Genomic DNA, 18,209 nt, shown 5'->3' with positions numbered 1-18,209 from the left:
CACTTGGAGTGTGTTCACGTCCTGACTAAGCATATTCTTCTTAATCAGATTCTGCTCAGGACGCCAGGGGGGGCTCAGTCGGTTGAGCGTCCGACTCTTGATTTCAGCTCAGGTCACGATCTCACAGTTCATGAGACCAAGCCCCACATCAGGCTCTGCGCTAACAGCACAGAGCCTGCTTGAGGTTCTCTGCCTTGAGGGTCTGTCTCTCTCTCTCTCTCTGCCTCTTCACCCTGCTTGCGCGCACACACTCTCAAAATAAACTGAAAATAATTCTGCTCACGAGCCTTTGGCGTGTTTAAGTTTTTACTCAATTTCAGGAACTGAGATAGTGAGTGTGTACAGCGTGTCACGTTCAGATGGAAGTGTGTCCCCTGCTGGGTCGCTGTGTGGTTTCACAGCCAGTGAACGTGCCGCTCCGAGGGTGGCGCTGCTGACTATGTGGCAGACATAAATCGCATCGTGCCTTTCTCCTCTGGAGGTGAGCATCACATCGCTGTGCAAACTTCCACTTTGTTGTTGTGACGACAGTCACACAGCACAGAAGTCCATAAAGTAAGTCACCCATCACACAGGGTAACCACTGCTGACAGGCACGGAGCTTTCTAGATATTTCTGTGCACACACGTGCACACATGAGTACGGAGCTCAGTTTTCTTTTTTATAAAAATGGAATTCTGCATCCACGCTTCTCCAAAGTGCACTGACTGGTTGTCTTCTACTCCCGTCCTACGAGTGCACCCCCTTCTCGTGTTTGACGAGCATTCTTTTAGTTGTGGTAAAATACATGTAATGTACAGGTTACCATCTCGTCCGTTTTTAACTCTCCAAGTGTGTTCGCGGTGTTTTCCCTGCTGCCCGTCTCCATGCTGCTTCATCCTCCGAACAGAGACTCTGTCCCCATTAAACACTAACCCCTGTTCCAAACCGTGACCTCTCAGCCTTGGTGCTGCCTCGGCCACCTTCTTTCTGTGTCCAGGAATCTAGTGTGTTTCCAAGTTCTGTCCAGGTCATAGCGCACAATGGAGTTTGATTTCTTCTCATGGCTGAGTAATGTTCCTGCGAGCATCCCACCCGATGGCCCTGAAATACATAATTATGCAGGTATGTTGTGGTTTATTTCCCCTGGTGTTGGATATTAGGCTGCGTCCAGTATCCAATTACCAGAACTGTGTGCAAAACACCGTGGTGAGCATTCTGTGTGTGAATCCTCGTGCTTCAGCGTGAGCGTGTCTGTAAGATTTTGAGAAGTGAGCCTGTCAAGGGACAGGCTGCCTGTGACAGGGACCTGCCCTACCTCGTCCCATCTAAACTCGTCGGCTAGCCTCTCCCTGGTGCTTCTCAGGGCCAGGCAGGCTGAGTCTCCGGCACTGACGTTAGGCACCACATGCATCCGAACCGAACCCCTGGGGTGTTTGCTGGAATGCACGTGCCCCCAGACCTAGACCAGAACCATGGGGGCCCTGGTATGTGAGGCCTCCAAGGCATCCAGCGGAACCTGCGGTAGGAGACCGAATTTCTACAGCACGTCTCCTCTGTTGGCTTCAGACTCTGGTGGGCCAGCTGCGTCCCCTGGATCACACCGTGCAGGGCACTGGGTAATGGAGGGACCCCAGTCACAGGAGACCACCCACACCCCACCAGACGTCTGCTGCTCAATTCTTGGGCCAGCACAGCGTGGTGCTCCAAACCATCCCTCACCAGGTCCGTGAGCAAAAGCCCTGCACCACAGGACGGAGACCCATGTCCTGCCTGAGAGCTTCAGGGGTGAAGCAAGCAGTCACTACCCCAGGGTAGGGGCCCAGCCTCAGAACATCATCAGACCCTCTGAGGTGAGGCCGGGACGTGAGCATCTATGGGTGAGCGCCGGGCACCATGGGGACCCAGCTAGCTGTCGACGCTGGTGCATGTGGCACAGCAGCTGCCGGTTAACTGATGGGCCCGGGTGAGGGGAAAGCGCCTGCCGGCTGCCATGCCATCCCCAGCCCTCACCCTGCCAGCGTTGCTCTACAGAGACAGCCCCACCTGTCAGGGGACGGTGAGTGCTGCTCACAAACCAGGGCAGAGCTCTGCCCACGCAGGGACTCGTCCAGGAGCTGAGCCTCAGAGCGCACATCCCTGGGAGCCCTCTCTCCCTGCGGCTCAGTGGTGACCCGGGAGCACTCGTGACAGGTGCCTCCTCCACTGTGTCCTGCAGGTAGGTGTGGGCAGGTAGTCCAGAGGCTGGAACACAGCTGAGATCATTTCTGGACGTGCAGATCCAGTCACAGTCTTGGGCTGGGATAGGGCCAGGAGTGTGTACCCCCCGCCCCAGGAAATGAGCTGAATGCTTGACAAAGAGTTGAAATGACCTTCTGTAAAGCTTGGCTGTCTGAACACCTTAGATGACATGCTCTTGTGTTTTGGTTACATTTGTGCAGCAAAGCCGGGCACTGGGCCACAACAGGAATTCTGATCCTATGCAGACCGTTTGCCCTGCAGGTATTAGCGCTGCGGGCTTCACCCAGGACCTGTTCTCCTGTGCTTCGTGGTCAGAAATAAGTGAGTTTGGAGCAGGCTCCAGAAGGGAGGTGTTGAGAGGCAGGCGGGAGTTCCCCCGCTCCCCGGGACTGAGAGTGCAGACAGAAGGCAGGGTGATATTCTTTACAGATAAGCCTCGGTCTCAGACCGTGTGACATGGGCAGAAGTAGGTACGAGGGAATGGGATTCGGGCCGCACCGAACAGGCTCTCTGGGCAGGTCACCAGGAAGCTGGGCATTCTTCGGGCGATAGATGTGGAAATACTCATTTATTAAAGCTGAATGCATAACTGAGGGTTTGTGCTGGATGGCATAACACCTATCGCAGATTCTAGAATGAACAAGCAGAGGTGTCCGAGGAAAGAAACCTGAAAGTTGGAGAAATCCATTTGTTTAATTTTTCACAGGCATGAGGCAGCAGCCTCTGTAATTTGATCGAGCAATGTGCCCCAGGATTGTGAGGAGCTGGGGTTTTTCATTTTTTTTTTTTTAATGTTTATTTATTTTAGAGAGAGAGAGGGAGACACAGAATCCAAAGCAGGCTCCAGGCTCCAGGCTCCGAGCTGTCAGCACAGAGCCCGACGCAGAGCTCGAACTCACAAACCGTGAGATCATAACCTGAGCCAAAGTCGGACGCTTAACTGATTGAACCACCCAGGCGCCTCCTGAGGAGCCAGTTTTGAGGGGCCCATCTGAGACTTGTCTTCACGCCCTGTCTTAGCCGTGTGCAGCCAGAAGCCAAGAAATTGTTAAACATTGAACATGCACGTCAGAGTCTCCGTGTGCCTCACATGTCTGTATCCACAGGGTTATTTGGGCTCCAGAACTTGGCAGAGACAGGAGCCCACCCCCTAGGCCTGGTGGAGTGAGAGCTGGCTTGGGGGCTCTGGGCTGAGCTGCAGGGAGGCTAGCACGCGGCCACAGGCTTTGCCGTGAGTGACAGCATCGCTGGCAGCCCTGAGCAGGACACTGCCCGGGGGGCCACAAACCCCGAGGCGAAGCTCCCACTCCCTTGGAGTTAATGGACTTCTGGCCCCATATTGTTTGGGGTTTTGATTTGTTTTGAAGCTGAAACCTTGCCTTACTTATCTCTCTGTACCAGATTGGCTTCTCCCCTCATGTTTGCACACTTCCATTTTGGAGTTCAAACTGCTCAGGCACAACCCTCACCCAGGGTGGAGGCAGCCACTCGGATGGCCCAGGTACAGGCCCTGCTGGCCTTCCCCTGCCCCCCGCCCTCCCTCCCCCCCCTCCCCCTTCCAGCCCCTGGCGGCTCTTGCCTTCACCCTGCCCAACCGGGCAGCCCAGGGCCCTGCGTTCCTGGCCCTGCCAGATGCCAGGCTGGTTTCCAACTGTCTCCTCAACCAGCCAAGCACCCCAGGGCCCAGCAGGAAAACACAGAGACATCTTTTCTTTCTTTCTTTTTCTTTCTTTCTTTCTTTCTTTCTTTCTTTCTTTCTTCTTTCTTTCTTTCTTTTCTTTCTTTTTTTTTTTTTTTTTTTTTTTTGCTGTGGCTTTGTTGCCTTTCATGTACCGAACCTTCCCAGGAGAAGCCAGGCCTCCCAGCATTCCCAGAACCACAGGGCTGAGGGTCATGACAATAGCACGGACCACACAACCCTGAGTCCATGTGGCAGTGAAGCAGAAGAAGGTGGGCTCCAGAAGGAGAGAGCCTGCCCACGGCTCTGGGTCGGGCCGTCTCCCACTGGGCAGGTGAGCAGGGCCGCACTGTGAGGTGAAGCCCTGGGGCTAAGGGCCGGCTGGAGCTGAACAGGATCCCCATCTGCACACTGGGCAGTGAGGTTCGGTGGTGGGTCTTGACGTGGGGTACGACCAGGCCAGCACACGTGTGCACATCTGCTCTGCTGTCTGCCCTCCAGCCTGAGTGTGGGAGCAGATGGGAAGAGAGTAGACACAGATTGAAGGCCAACGACAGTGTTGGTGGAGCTCTTGGTGTCCATCTTAGCAGGGCCCAGGAGCCACCTGCATCAGCCAGCTAGAGCTGTGTAACAAATTACCCCTAAACTTAGTGGCTTAGGGCAGCAATCACTAGCCATTCTCACAGTCTGTATGGGTCAGCTTGTCTTTATCCCACTGTGTCTGGGGCCTAAGCTGGGGCCTCCTGACCACTCACTCACTCTTCTGGTGGTTGGTGCTGCATCAGCGGGGCCTAGCTGGAGCCAAGGACCAACATATCCACCAGGAGGCTCTCCATGTGTCCTGGGCTTCCTGCCAATATGGTGACTGGGTTCCCTGGACAAGTGTTCTCAGGACAGAATCAGGAGGAAGCCGTGCTGCCTTTTATGACCTAACCTCAGAAGCCAGACAGCACCATTTCCAGCATATTCTATTGGTCAAAGCAGTTACAAAGGTCCACCTGGTTCAAGGGAAGGGAATAAACCCCATCCTTCAGTGGAGATGTGCCCGTGGCACTGTGGGATGGCAGTCAGCTACCGGCTACCAGGATCAGGCCCCAGAACCTGACAGAGCCCTGGACACAGACAGGCTGTGGGGTGCCCTGCTGTGGAAGTGGGCATCTTCCAGCAAGGAGTGTACAGGAGGTGGTGACACCCTGAGATGGTTGGTGATCCTGGCTCTTAAGGAGGGAGTCCAGCATCCAGATTCCAAGTGGCAGGGACAAGGGTCAGCAGGCAGGGGACTCTGGCCAGCTGAAGGCAAGGTGCTCCCTCTGTTTACCGGAAGGAGCTGTGGATCCAGCACACACACCCCCCCCCCAGTCTGGACACCCCATCTTGGGAAGGTGGGGGTGGGAAGATCCAGTCTTGAGGAAAGCTGGCAGGTCAGGGCACTGCTGTCCTGGGATGGGGCGCTATACCCCAGTCAGTTACCTGAGGGGTGTCAGCAGGCCGACACTTGGGGGACAGGGTGGAAAACGCCAATGGGGTGCTCCCAGCACACCCACTTAGCCCAGAGGCCACAGCTGCCTGCCCTCCAGGGTTCCCCCACCGCAGGGCAGGCCAGCGGGTGTCCTGAAGGAAGAATGTTGGTTAAAGAAGTCTGACAGGTCTGGTCACCCGCCCTTCCCCACTCAGCGACACCAGAGACCCAGCGGTCTGGGGTGCGACTGGGGGGCTCAGCCTGGCCTGGGGGCATAGCGGAGGCGGGCGGGGAGGCCGCGAGGGGCGGCAGCGGAGAGCTCGGACCATAAACACACGACGCCCGGGTCTTGGACGTGGCGGGGAACGCGAGGCCCAGGAAGACGCCTGTGGGGCTGGGCCGGTTGTCACCACCCCTGCCCAGGGTCAGCCAGCGCGGCTCTGAGCTTCCAGCCCCAGGTTCGCCTCGCGCGGTCCCGCCCCTTCCGTCGAGGCCCCGCCTGCTCCGCTCCAGGCCCCGCCCCTTCCGTCGAGGCCCCGCCCCCCGCTCCAGACCCCGCGAGTATGGTGGTGCTGAAGGGCATCCCGGCGCTGCTGTCCCCCGAGCTGCTCTACGCCCTGGCGCGGATGGGGCACGGAGACGAGATCGGTGAGCGCGGAGGGGACAGGGCCTCGGGGGCCCCCACCCTCGGAAGAAGCCGGGCAGGTGGCCCGGCCCAGGCTGTGGCCCGGCCAGGAGACCACGACTCCCGCTTCCAGGGAAGGGTGGTGGGGGCATTGCATAGGCCGCCCCATCCGACTTCCCAGTAGGACACTCCCTCCTTCCCCGTCCGGCGTCCTTTAGGAAACTGAGGCCCGGGCGGTGGCCCAAGCCCCTGCCCCGCTTTGGTTGGTCCCAGAAGGTCACGAGGACAGCGACCCTTGCTCCAGGCAGGGCTGTGTCCGGGAGGCCCGGCCCCTCCATCAGCCTGGCTTTTGGGGGTGGGGGGGCGGCCAAGTTCCCAGCTCCGGCTTCAGGCCCGGTGTGCTGTTTCCAGACCCCTTCCCAGACGGCCCCCGAAGGGTCACACCAATTTGTTTGCGGCGCTTTATCTTTTCCTGGGGCCGTGGGCCTCGGACGGGGGCAGCTTCTCAGGACGGGGCGCCCCTGCTGGGTGGAGGCCGCGGGTCCAAAATCCGCCCTCGTCCTGGAAACACCTGCAGTTTCTACACCACTGGGAAACTCCCTGTCCCCTCCCCCCACCTCTGATGGGAGGGGTCGGAGAGGGCAGTGAGCAGGTGACCCGAGGTCTGCGCCCACCCACGAAGTTGGAAGATGGGCTGCGCAGACCCAAGGACCCACCAAGGAATGTCTAATCAGGTTGTATGGCTGTTCAGTTTTTGCAGATGTGAACTTCCCCACCTCCTCCATATGCAGGTGTGGCCCGGAGGAGATCCGTGCCGACGGTGAGTTGGCCACCTCTGACAGGGTGGATTAGGGTGGATGGGCAGTCGTCCCCGCTCTGGGCTCCCCAAGTGTGGCAGCTCTCTCCCCATCCCCACTCATTACCCAAGCACCCACCAGTGAGCCAGGAAATCCCGGTACCAGGACCCTCTTCAACCCCAACCCCAGAGATGACCCTGGGCCTCCTGCTCCATCTGAGACACCACTTGGTAACTTCATGCAAGTGCGGAAACTGAGGCCCAGAGCCTCATCGGCTGGCTGAGCACTAGTACACCCAGGTCAGGTGTTCACTAGAAATCCCAGTACTGGTGGCCTGGCCTCACGGGCTCCAGGTGCCCACGTGCTCTGTTTCTAAGACCCTCTGACCCTAAGGGGTGGGCAGGAGGCTTGACTTGGAGAGTCCTGGAACCAGATCCCCAAGGTGATAGAGGTAACAGACTTGTACCGAGAGTAAGGTCTGGGCAGGGGGGATAAGAGCAGCAGCGTCCTGTCCTACCTGGGCTGGCACTGGGCTCAAACTGGGCATGGCTGTTTCCCCGCCCTCAGCGATGCTGTGAGGGGGACATGACTCTCCGTGGAGAGGCGAGGTCACTGAGGCACAGAGATGTGAAACGTGGGCTAACCCCTCCCCCGCCCTGCCCCGGACAACGCAGGCCAGTGGTCTGAGGCACGTTCAGTGGGCTGCCAGCTCCAGACCCAGTGGCCTTGGCTTCCACTCCCTGCTGACAGAGATGAGCCAGCTGTGCCTCAGTTTACACCATGAGCCAGATGACCCAAGGAGGATGGGCCGTGGGAAGGGCCAAATGCTGGGAGGCAAGGAGCAGCCAAGCCTCCAAGCGACGCACACACCCTGCATGTTAGTGGAAACTAGCAGTTAGGGGTCGGAGCCAGGCTTGCGGACAAGTCAACCACCAAGAAGAGCAGAGAAGACGGCAAAAGGAAGTGCTCTCGGGGTTTCTCACCAGCAGTTTCTGTATTTCCCAGTTTTGTACGACGCGCACGAGTTCTTTAACCATCAGGACCCAATTCTACGGGAGAACTGGGGCCGTGGGCACAGCCTCTTCCCAGGCCCCACTATGCTCACCACAGGATAAGAGTGGCAACCCAGGGGTCATGTCGGGGGACTTCTGGGCTCAGGGAAGTGGCCCAGGTGCCCTTCCTGATAGATGACTTTGAGGTCACCACCAATAACCTGTGTAGTGCAGTGAAGGGGGACGGGCAGGGCAGGCCCAGAGCCAGGATGGCCACAGGGCGGGGAGATGCCAGTGTGGCCCCAATAAGTGTCCCCAGGCGGGCAGCACGTGCCTGCAGGCCCTTCTCTGTCCTGGGCCCAAGTGCATTCTTGCTGGCCAGCTGAGTGAGGCCCAGGGGGAACGGTGTGGACAGGCCAACAGGGCAGGTGGCACCATCGGCAGCCAGGTGGGAGAGGGCTGGAGTCTCAGGCTGGCACTGTGCCCTCAGGCCTGGGCATCCCGCAGCTCCTGGAGGCCGTGCTGAAGCTGCTGCCCCTGGACACCTACGTAGAGAGCCCAGTGAGTGCCTTTTCCACTTGCTTTCTTCTTTGTCAGACCTCAGGGGGCCCACTTGCCTTGAGTGGGGAGGAATGTGTCCCCGAAGGGCTCTGACCCTGAACGGAGGACCCCTGAACTGTAGCACCCAGGGCAACTAGACAGACTGCGAAGCTGACCCCTCTGTGCCTAGGCTGCTGTCATGGACCTGGTGCCCAGCGACAGGACGAAGGGCCTTCAGACCCCAGTGTGGAGGAGCTACCAGTCCATCCTGTCCGGGGCTGGCTGCACGGTGAGACTGCGGCCCCACCAGGAAAGCTTCGGAGGAGCACAAGACCGAGGCCCCAAATTCCATGCTACAGTTGTCTCAGCACTTGCCTTCCCTCCACAGAAGAGTGACCCTGGGGATGTGGCTGTGCCCTGCCTCAGGATCCTGACCTGGCTTCGCCTAGGGTCCCTCCCCCACGCCAGCCTGTCTGAGCGGAGCCAGGGGGAAGTGGGGTGCCCCGGCCCCTGTCTTGTGGTCAGAGGCCTGGCCAATGCCGTGTGTCACCCGCACATTGTGAGGGGGTGGGCTTGTCCTCCAAGAACCACCCGCTGGCAGGTGTGTTGGGCAGGACCCACCTGAGGAGAGGATGCTTGGGGCTTCTGTCCTGGGCAGGCACCCTCCCGCCCTCAGGCCAGCTCCAAGGGACACAAGGGCCCCAGGCAGGTGGCCACCACAGCCCCCCATGCTCCTGCCCGTCCAGCCCTCACAGCTCAGAGGCCAAGCATCCTTGGGACCCCAGCAAGGAGAGCCAGAGAAATGCACCTCAGAGCAGCCATGTGACCTCATGCCCCTGCTACCTGCTTGGGCCCTTGAGGGTTTCTGAGCAAGGTCCCTGGACCATGACATTTTGCCTTCCAGGACACCCTGGCGAAGATAGAGAGGTTTGAGTTTTATGCGCGGGCCAAGAAGGCTTTTGCTGTTGTAGCAACTGGGTGAGTTCTGGCCAGGCCCATGGGGTCCTGCTGGTCCTGCTGGGTCTGGGCCATGCTGGGCCCTCCTCCCCACTCCAGAGCCCCCCCCTACCCTCTGCTCAGCCCTGCCCTGACTGAGACTGGATGCCCCACTGGGAATATGACTGCCAAGGGATTTGCCTGATGACCGGTCCCTGGATTAGTCTAGCGCCTGGGGTGAAGGTGGGCCAGGTGGGTGGCAGAACAGCGGGCCCCAGCCTGGTGCTCAGCTCACTTCTTATGCAGGGAGACAGCCCTCTACGGAAACCTCATCCTCAAGAAGGGGGTGCTGGCCCCCGACGCCCTCTGCTAGGCCTGGCGAAGACCACAGGGCCCAGGAGGAAATCTGGATCTCTGAGCCAGACGACAGACGAGCTGGCCCCGCTCTGGAGCACCCAGACTGCAGCCAACCGGGAGCCCCAGGGGGCCAGGCCAGTCCTGGGAGGGGTCTGGGACTGGGATGCACCCAATTTATGAAAATGTCAGAAACCGTAGTGGTTTGTCAGTGTCCAGAGGCCTCAACAACAGCCCCACCCTCACAAAGACTTGTTTGGTTCTAAGCACGAGGGAAGCCATTGGCTCCGTGGAGTGCCCATCCCTCCGTCCCCTTTGCTGCCTCCTCAGGTGGGAGGTGAGGCCTCCCTCCCCTCTGTAGTTTGAGACAAGAGCTCACACAGGTGGAGTGGAGACTGTGTGGGGGGCCGTGACTGTGCAAGAGGCCTGGAGGTGGGTGGAGCCGCTGCCCAGGTGGCCCTGAGTGGGGAGACATGTGGGTGGCCCTGGAGAGGACCAGGCAGGCAGGTGTCAGCACCTGGTCTGGATGCTCCGGGAAATGGGGGGGGGGGGGGGGCATGTCTGTTGTTCTCTGTTCTCTGTCTCCAGTGGTTGAGTGCCTACTGAATACACAGCAGCTTGAACCATCCTGGGAAGTGGGCGGGTGAGGGGTAAAGGACAGGAGAACGCCCCTGGCCCAGCAGGCAAAGGGCCAGCCGGCCCGAAGCAGCGTGGAGGAGGAGGCTGTCGTGGCTTCAGCATGAGGCTTGGGTTGGGCCTCAGGGTGGGAGGCATCCTGCCACCACTGCCCTGGACCCCAGGGTCTCCCCAGACCCTCTCCTTTCCCTCCAGACCTCTTTCAGCCATGTGTGTGCAGGAATTGGCATGACCAGGGGCCCTCCGGCCTCAGAGGCTGGGGAAGGGCCCCTGCTTGCGACCAGGAGCTGGTGTCCATATGTCGAGGAGAATCCAGAGGGCAGGCAAGCCCACCGGGCTGCAGATCTGAGGCTCTACCTGAAGGGACCCTGCTCTGGGCCAGTTACTGCCGGGGCTTAACCTCAGACCCCTGACCCCACGGCCACTTCTAGCCACACGAAGGCTTTTCTTTAAACAGCTTTATTAAGACTTAACTGACAGAAAAAATTGTACACGTGTAAAGTGTACAGTTAAATGCCCTGGGATATTGTCCACTCTTGACAGGCCTCTTGCCTCTGCCAGTGTCTCCTGTCCTGAGGCTTGCACACCTCAACTGCACACTCCCAAATCCCCAGCTCACCCGCCTCTTGGTGCCCTCAGCCACATGGCTGTGCCTCTGGGTTGGAGGAAATGCCCGTGAGGAACCTTGGCTCCAGTAGTGCTGGAGAGAGACTTGGCCACAAACGCCACCCTGGGCTGCCTGGGGCTGTGGCCACCACTGACCTTGGATCTGAGCTGGGCACCAGTCCCCAACTGCCCGCACCCAAGCTGCTTGGAGATGGCCATCCCCGACCTGGCAGGGGAGGGACCTGAGGGACTGTGAACCCTCCTGTGTGCCATACAGGATTCACTTCTGGGCCCGCCCCCCCCCCCCCACCACACACACACACACGTGGGTCTGGGGTGACCCAGACCCATGCAAGGTGCACAGAGGTGAGGCTGAGACTCACTCTGTCCTGTTAGGGCAGGACCTTGAACAGGTCGCTGTCCAGTGTGGGGTCTCCTCAGCGGTAACATGGGGATGATGATGCCAGGCGGTGAGACGTGAGCCACCAGGCAGAGCATCAGGATGAGGGCCACCATTCAAGTCCTCAGAGGCACTTGGGACCCACGGAAGGACACAGGGAGCTCTGGGGCTTGTGAGGTCACCTTGGACAAGCCCATCATCCCCGGAGCAGCCGGGTGCCTCGGAATTGAGAGCTTGGTGGCCTCTGCCTGGCGCTTCCTTCTGTCTCAACCACTGGGGCGGCTCAGGCTGGGGCAGAGGGCACTGAATGCTTCCCTCTCACTGCAGGGGCATGATCGCCACACAGAAACTGCACGCACAAACGGCGCATATTCGTCGTGTGAAATAACTAGCGAGCCTGTCCCTGTGGCTGTCCCTGAGCCTGTCCCTGTGGCCTGTCCCTGAGCCTGTCCCTGTGGGCCGTGCTGGGGGGCTGGGCACCTCACACAGCGTCGGGCAGGCGTGCAGTGGAGGAGCCCTGGGGTCTGGGCCCAAGTCCTGCTCCCCTCATCTGTCCTCCCTCGTGTTCTCCAGGGCCCACCTGTGGGGGGCTGACTGGTCCCAACCGCTGACCTCTGCCATGCCCTTGGCCCTATCCCAACATACAAGGAGGAGGCCTGAGAGGAGATCATTCCAGGAGCCTGGGTGCTGGGTTGGGGGAGCCTCGGGGGCCTCTCGACGTGTAAGGACAAACCTATGGCCCCAGGAGGACACAGGCCCCTTTCTCCCAGACAGAGCAGGCTAGGACCATGGTCACTGTTCCTGAAGACGCATGGGATCCACATCTGCAAGGTTTATTTTTCCAGTTGGGGTAGGGTCAGGGGTCAGGAGTCGTCCCTGGGGTGGTAGATGTGGTCTCGATCCTCCTCTGGCCCCTGAAGCTCCTGGCGAGGTGGCAGTGACCAAGAACGGAGCCCTGCCTCGGCCTGGGCCTCCTCGGGTGGTGGGTGGTACAGGCCGTCACGGTCAGGCTCCGGGTCCCAGCTGGGCAGCCCCATGAGCTCGTCGTCCCTTCCCAGAGAAGGGACGCCCCAGGGCCTAGGAGCACAGCTGGGTCAGGTCTGCAGGTGCCACAGGAGGCAGCCAGCCAGCCCCAGTGAGGGCGCCCACCACCCTACAAGCAGCCTGGGGGCTCTGGGGATGAGACCTGGTGGGAATCTGTTCCCCCACCAGGGTCCCTGGTGGCTCTGTCCCATCACTCGCCAGAGGCCCCGGGGCGCCAGTGCCCAGGACAAGCATCACCATCCCTCTCCCCTTCCCCACCCAAGAGCTATGACCAGGCGGTCCCCATGGGACCCAGACCTGAAGGGTAGGCATCCTCGCCACATGCCTAAGCCGCAGGGGTCCCCGGAAGGTTGCAGCGTCCCCAAGGGTGTCCCTGAGAAAACATCCTGGCCCAACACAGATGCTGCCCCGGCCACAGCCCTGGGCCATGGAGACCCAGAGAGTTTGGGCAGGAGTCCCCACCAGTCAGATGTCAGGCACTGTATCCTCTGGCCTGGCAAGGTGTGGCCCCGGGAGAGAAACCAGCCGAGGTTGCCTCGTGTGGATGCAGGGAAGCAATCATGGCTTAGAAGTGGCTCTGTCTGAGGCCACAGCCCTGGGGGGTGAGGGGATAGCCACCCTAGGGGATCAGCCTAGAGCCCTCAGACCCTGTACTCTGCTCGGTTTCTGACAGATCCCATGGGGTCCCATGCCGGCTGGAGCATTGCCTCCTCCTGAAAGGTGCTGGGCAGGGTTTCCCCTCCATCCACCAATGCCCTTAGCTTGGGGCCAGGGCCCAGAAGGGGCAACAGCAGGGGAAAGCACAAGGGTCGCTGGGGACACTCACTCCTCTGTGTCCTGCTCAGGGGCCCCAACTTTGCCTTTGGTCTTGATGAGGACCTGGAAGGAAAGGATCACGGGTGTGGGCTTCGTGCAGTCCACAAGGGGTCCAAGGCCAGGGGACACCTGGACAGAGATGGCTCCAAGGCCCCTTGGACCGCACCTGCCAACTCCACCCCCTGCCCTGCCTCCTCCAGGGAATGGATGGAGGCCATGTGGTTATTGGAGAGACAGGACAACCCCTGGGGCTGCATCTGGAAACCCCCCCCCCCCCATCCCCGGCTGATGGCTGGAGGAAGGGGTCCAGTTCCTCTTGGCCCAGCCCTCTTGTGGAGGCCAGGGGAGTGTATGAAACAGGTGACCCTGTGGAGACCAGCTGTCACTTGCCGGGAAGGGTTGGGCCTTCCCAGGTGTGCAAGTCTGAGTGGTCTCGACCCAAGGCGAGGAGGGGGGGCGGGGGGGGGGGGAGACACAGCACAGAGTGCATCTGAGCAGCGATGCCCAGGACGGAGGATGTGCCCTGGGGGTCACAGTGCCAGTGAGCGTCACCTAGGGCCCCTCCTCTGCCTGGGTCACTTAGGCATCACTGAGCCTTGCCTCTCAGACCCTGCAGAGGGGCACGCTCCCCCTCATCCTTAGGGTCTCTCCCGGTGCCCGCAGGGCCACCCTGCAAAGAGACCTGCAGTCACATTAATGCCCTGCCTTCTCTGTCAAAGGCCAGCTTGGTGCCCTTTCTTCACATTCCTTGCTGATGGGGCAGGGGCTGGGCAGAGCAGCCCACACATACCTGGGGCTTGGAAGCCGAGCCTGCCTCCCCCAGCAGCAGAGCCGCCAGGCTGGCAACCAGGAGGAGCCTGAAGGGACCAGAGAGGAGAGTGAGAGGTAGGCCGGGGCTGTTCCTCTAGACAGGACAGCCAGGTGGGTGGCCTGGTGTCACTGGCAATGTGGGTCCCAGCCAGGGAGGCCTGGGGCCAGGTTCACAGGTAGTTTATTATCTCCCCATCTCACAGCCCAAGGACACACAGGCACAAAGAGGTGGGATGGCCACAGGCCCACACCTGCCCCCAGGCCCCCTCAGACCGGGTACCACTGCACCCCACGTTCTGGACGGACCCCACGCTACTGGCCCCGGCCACCAGGTGGACCCTTCAGCTCCCAGCCTCTGTGCTGGTGGCTGCACATGGAACCACATGCACCTCTTGGCCAGGGAGCGGTGTGCGCTCACAGCATCCTCTGCTTAGGTGCCGGGGAGCTAGGACTTGGGGCGAGGCTCTGGGAGCGCTCAGTGCTCATGGGACCCCTGAAGCTATGCGCCATGGCTCCCTCAGGCCCCCCCAGGTCAGAGCTGTGGGTGCACAGTGGTGCCGGTACTGGGCAGGAAGCCCAGGAGGAGGCAAGTGGGATGGGGCACTCTGCCCGGACACATTCAGCCTGACCCCGAGGGAGGCCAGGATGGCCACCAGGGCAGAGGAGGTCAAGGATCAAGCCCCAAGCAGGGAGTCCGACGAGCAGCGGCCAAAGATAAGAGACACAAAGGAACACACGCAGGACAGGTGATCCATGAACCCAAGAGCAAAGGTCCTGGAAGCCTCATCCAAGATGAGCAGGAGAACAGGGGGTGAGAGACTGGCGCAGTGAGTGTGTGCGCGTGTGTGTGCGTGTGTGGATGGTGGGAGGGTGTGGTGTGTGTGTGGATGGTGTGTGTGGATGTGCGTGTGGATGGTGGGAGGGTGTGATGTGTTCGTGCGATGTGTGGTATGTGGGGGGGGGGGGGGTTGTGCATTTATGAGTATGTGTGTGTGTGTGTGTGTTGTTAAAAAAACAAGACAACAGGCCCAGACTGGAATCGCTCACGCTAAGCCCCGCGTCACCAACCCGAGGCCTAACGACAGGTTAGGCTCCCCCAGAAATGGATCCTTACAGCAGTGAGGCGGGCCCACGGGGGGTAGGTCATCTGATCGGCCCCCACCATCCCCTGAAGAAGAGCGACCCACCAACCCGCCTTTTGCTACTGTAACCTGCTCGTCCGCCTCTAAGTTTTCCATCGCGTCCGGCCCGTCGAGCGCCTTCCTGTCTGCTGAGTGGGACGCCGCCCAATTCTAACTGATTTTGCTCAAATAAACTCAAAATGCTTCAAATGCCTCAGTCTATCTTCTAACAGGGCTCTTCCTGGTGCTCTGGGAAGGTTTCTTTCTGTCTATGCAGCTGGCGGGGTGACAGGCTGGGCGGGGCTGGGAAGGGCCAGGGAGCTCGGGGTCAGCAGGGGCATCAGATCAAGGCTTCCTACAAGCTGCCTGCCCCTGTAGCCCCAGACTCCATCCCCACAAAGACCTTTGCTTCTCCGAGTGGCTCAGCACTTTGGGGCTGAGGCACACCTCGGGAGCCAAAGGGCAGGGGTCCCCAGGCAGAGGCCAGCTCCAGTGCTGGGCAGGGGCTGAACTGGTTGCCTGCGCCTATGTGTCTGGGCGCCACACCCACCGCCATGCTGTCCAGCTGAGTCAGGGAAAGGACTTCACAGGACAGGACACGGCGGGGTCCAGGGAGTGGGGACGGCAGCGGTGAGCATGGGGCGTCCTGGCTTTGGGGCCCCCATCCTCTGTCCAGGAAGACAGCTCTGGACCCCAGCCCTAACCCAGCGGCCCACCTCTCTGCAAAGAGGCATGGCCTCAGGTTCAAGCTAGGGTCCCAAGGAGAACCCCGCCCCAGAACAGAAGGGCAAGGGGAGGGCTCTGGCTGAGAGGAGGAAGAAAGGGGTCCCCCACAGGAGCAACAGAGCCTCTGACCCCAGGGCCCGGCACACACCCCAGCTGCCAGGCTGACATTCCCTCAGGGTAGCATCTGACCCCTGCCCTCAGCCCTGCCAGCCTCCAGCCTCCTCTTCTTGACCCAACCCTCCCTTTTGGGCAGTCACAGACGTGCTGCCTCCTACCTCCCACCTCCAGGGTGACTCTTGGGTCAGGGGACACCCCAAGGGACAGGTGTGCTCACAGGGGTGGCCCTCAAATCGGGTGCCCGGACGCAGACAGCAGATGGGCCACAATCTCGGCTGGCTCTGGAGGGAGGGCTCAACACCCTGGGGGCTGCAGCCACCACTGGCCTGAGGACAGAGCCGAGCCTTCCTCCCCCCGCCCCCAACCCTCTCCCCTGGAACCAGCCTGAGTGGCTGCACAGCAGAGCCCCAGGATCGGGTGGCGGGTCTGGCCTCAGAGGGATTGGGCATTACCTCCTCATGCCGCAGTCCCCTTCTCAGCGTAGAGGGTGCTCTCGGGGACCTGGAGTCCCAGATCCACATAGACAGTAACTCAGACACTGGGCCCGCGCCTCCCCACCCACGTTTCTCAGGGTTTTATGGCCCCCGTGTAGGCGTGTCTGGACAGAGGTCAGAGACCAGGGTTCCCAACTGCACCGGTGACTGGGTGCGCCCAGCTGGCTCCCTGCGACCTGTCAGTCCCGTGGCCTTCCCACCGCCCACTTCAGGGCAGATCTGACACAGCTCCGCCTCCCACACCAGCCCCCACCCTGGAGTCTGCGTCTTCCTGCCCACTCCTCCTGGCCTGGCCACCCACCAACAAAATGTCCTGACGTTGCAGGCCCGAGCTGCGCGACCCGGGGGCAATGGACCCAAAACCGGGCTTACTGGTTGGCTGGAAGCTGGAAAAGCATCCCAGCAAACCCCGCCCCAGCCCTACGGGCACTGTGGGCACAGGCCTCCCCCGGAGCTGACTTTGCCCAAAGACACGCACAAGGGGTGGGGCTTCCCACAAGTCAGAGTGAGGACCGTTAAAACCAACCACGTCAGGGCTCTGGAACCTGACCTGTGGCACAGGAGCAATTGAGAAGTGGGTGCTCCAGCAAGCTGCTGAGCCCTGGGTATGAGCGGAGGGCGCCAGCGGCCTCGCAGGGGGCTGCAGCGCCCTGACCCTGGGGCGCCGTGCCACACACCAGAAGGAAGCAGCGCATAGGTTTGGTGCAAGGGAATCACTGAATGAACCAACAACAGCCATCTGCGGAGGAAATACCAGAATCCAAGGTGGTTACCCTATACAATCTGAGACAGCCAGTTGTTTTTAAATTTTTTTTTTAACGTTTATTTATTTTTGAGACAGAGAGAGACAGAGCATGAACGGGGGAGGGGCAGAGAGAGAGGGAGACACAGAATCCGAAGCAGGCTCCAGGCTCTGAGCCATCAGCCCAGAGCCCGACGTGGGGCTCGAACTCACGGACCGAGAGATCGTGACCTGAGCTGAAGTCGGACGCTTAACCAACTGAGCCACACAGGCGCCCCAGCCAGTTGTTTTTAAACAAATGGACTTGACGTTTTGAGTAATTTTAAGGTTAGAGAAAAATCTAACAGAAAGTACAAGTCCCATGGGGCGCCTGGGTGGTGCAGTCGGTTGGGCGTCGACTTCAGTTCAGGTCATGATCTCACGGTTCGTGAGTTTGAGCCCCGTGTGGGGCTCTGTGCTGACAGCTTGGAGCCTGGAGCGTATTTCGGATTCTGCGTCTCCCTTTCTTTTTTTTATTTATTTCTTTATTTTTAATCTTTATTTTTGAGAGAGAGAGAGAGACAGAATGTGAGTGGGGGAGGGGCAGAGAGGGAGACCCAGAGTCCGAGGCAAACTCGAAATTATCACCCAGGCGCCCCTCTGTGTTTCCCTTTCTATCTGCCCCTCCCCTGCTCATGCTCTGTCTCTTTATCCTTCAAAAATAAATAAAACGTTAAAAAAAATTTTAAGAAAGTAGAGTCCCCACACAGCCTGTGCTGTTCACCCATGTCTCCCCCACAATTAATATCTTGCATTAGTATGGCACATGTGTGACACTGATGAGCCAATTAAAACACATATTTTGGGGGAACCTGGGTGGCTCAGTCGGTTAAGCATCCAACTTCAGCTCAGGTCATGATCTCAAGACTATTGAGTTGGAGCCCCTCGCCGGGCTCTGTGCTGACAACTCAGAGCCTGGAGCCTGCTTCGGATTCTGTGTCTCCCTCTCTCTGCCCGTACTCTGTCTCTCTCTGTCTCTCAAAAATAAATAACAAACACTAAAAAAAATTTTACAAAACACGTATTTTTCAACCAAAAATCCGAAGGCAAAGAAGCA

The 18,209-nt window shown here is 59.7% G+C and overlaps 2 protein-coding genes across 2 annotated transcripts; one reads left to right on the top strand and one right to left on the bottom strand.

Annotated features, from left to right (window-relative positions):
• Positions 1-5,868: 5,868 nt before the first annotated feature.
• On the top strand, positions 5,869-10,765 carry FUOM (fucose mutarotase). Its single transcript, XM_043597966.1, has 6 exons — positions 5,869-6,005; positions 6,734-6,802; positions 8,262-8,332; positions 8,502-8,600; positions 9,216-9,289; positions 9,554-10,765. The coding sequence occupies exons 1-6, from the start codon at positions 5,921-5,923 to the stop codon at positions 9,618-9,620; spliced, it is 465 nt and encodes a 154-aa protein (XP_043453901.1). The 5' UTR covers positions 5,869-5,920; the 3' UTR covers positions 9,621-10,765.
• Positions 10,766-12,060: 1,295 nt separating this feature from the next.
• PRAP1 (proline rich acidic protein 1) lies at positions 12,061-16,584 on the bottom strand. Its single transcript, XM_043597967.1, has 4 exons — positions 16,330-16,584; positions 13,894-13,960; positions 13,114-13,166; positions 12,061-12,320 (listed from the first exon to the last, which is right to left on the bottom strand). Exons 1-4 carry the CDS (start codon positions 16,335-16,337, stop codon positions 12,107-12,109), a joined length of 342 nt encoding a protein of 113 aa, XP_043453902.1. The 5' UTR covers positions 16,338-16,584; the 3' UTR covers positions 12,061-12,106.
• Between the last annotated feature and the right edge of the window lie 1,625 nt (positions 16,585-18,209).

This window comes from Prionailurus bengalensis, chromosome D2 (assembly GCF_016509475.1).
Source record: "Prionailurus bengalensis isolate Pbe53 chromosome D2, Fcat_Pben_1.1_paternal_pri, whole genome shotgun sequence".
Lineage (NCBI taxonomy): Eukaryota > Metazoa > Chordata > Mammalia > Carnivora > Felidae > Prionailurus > Prionailurus bengalensis.
This window is presented reverse-complemented; position numbering and strand designations above follow the sequence as displayed.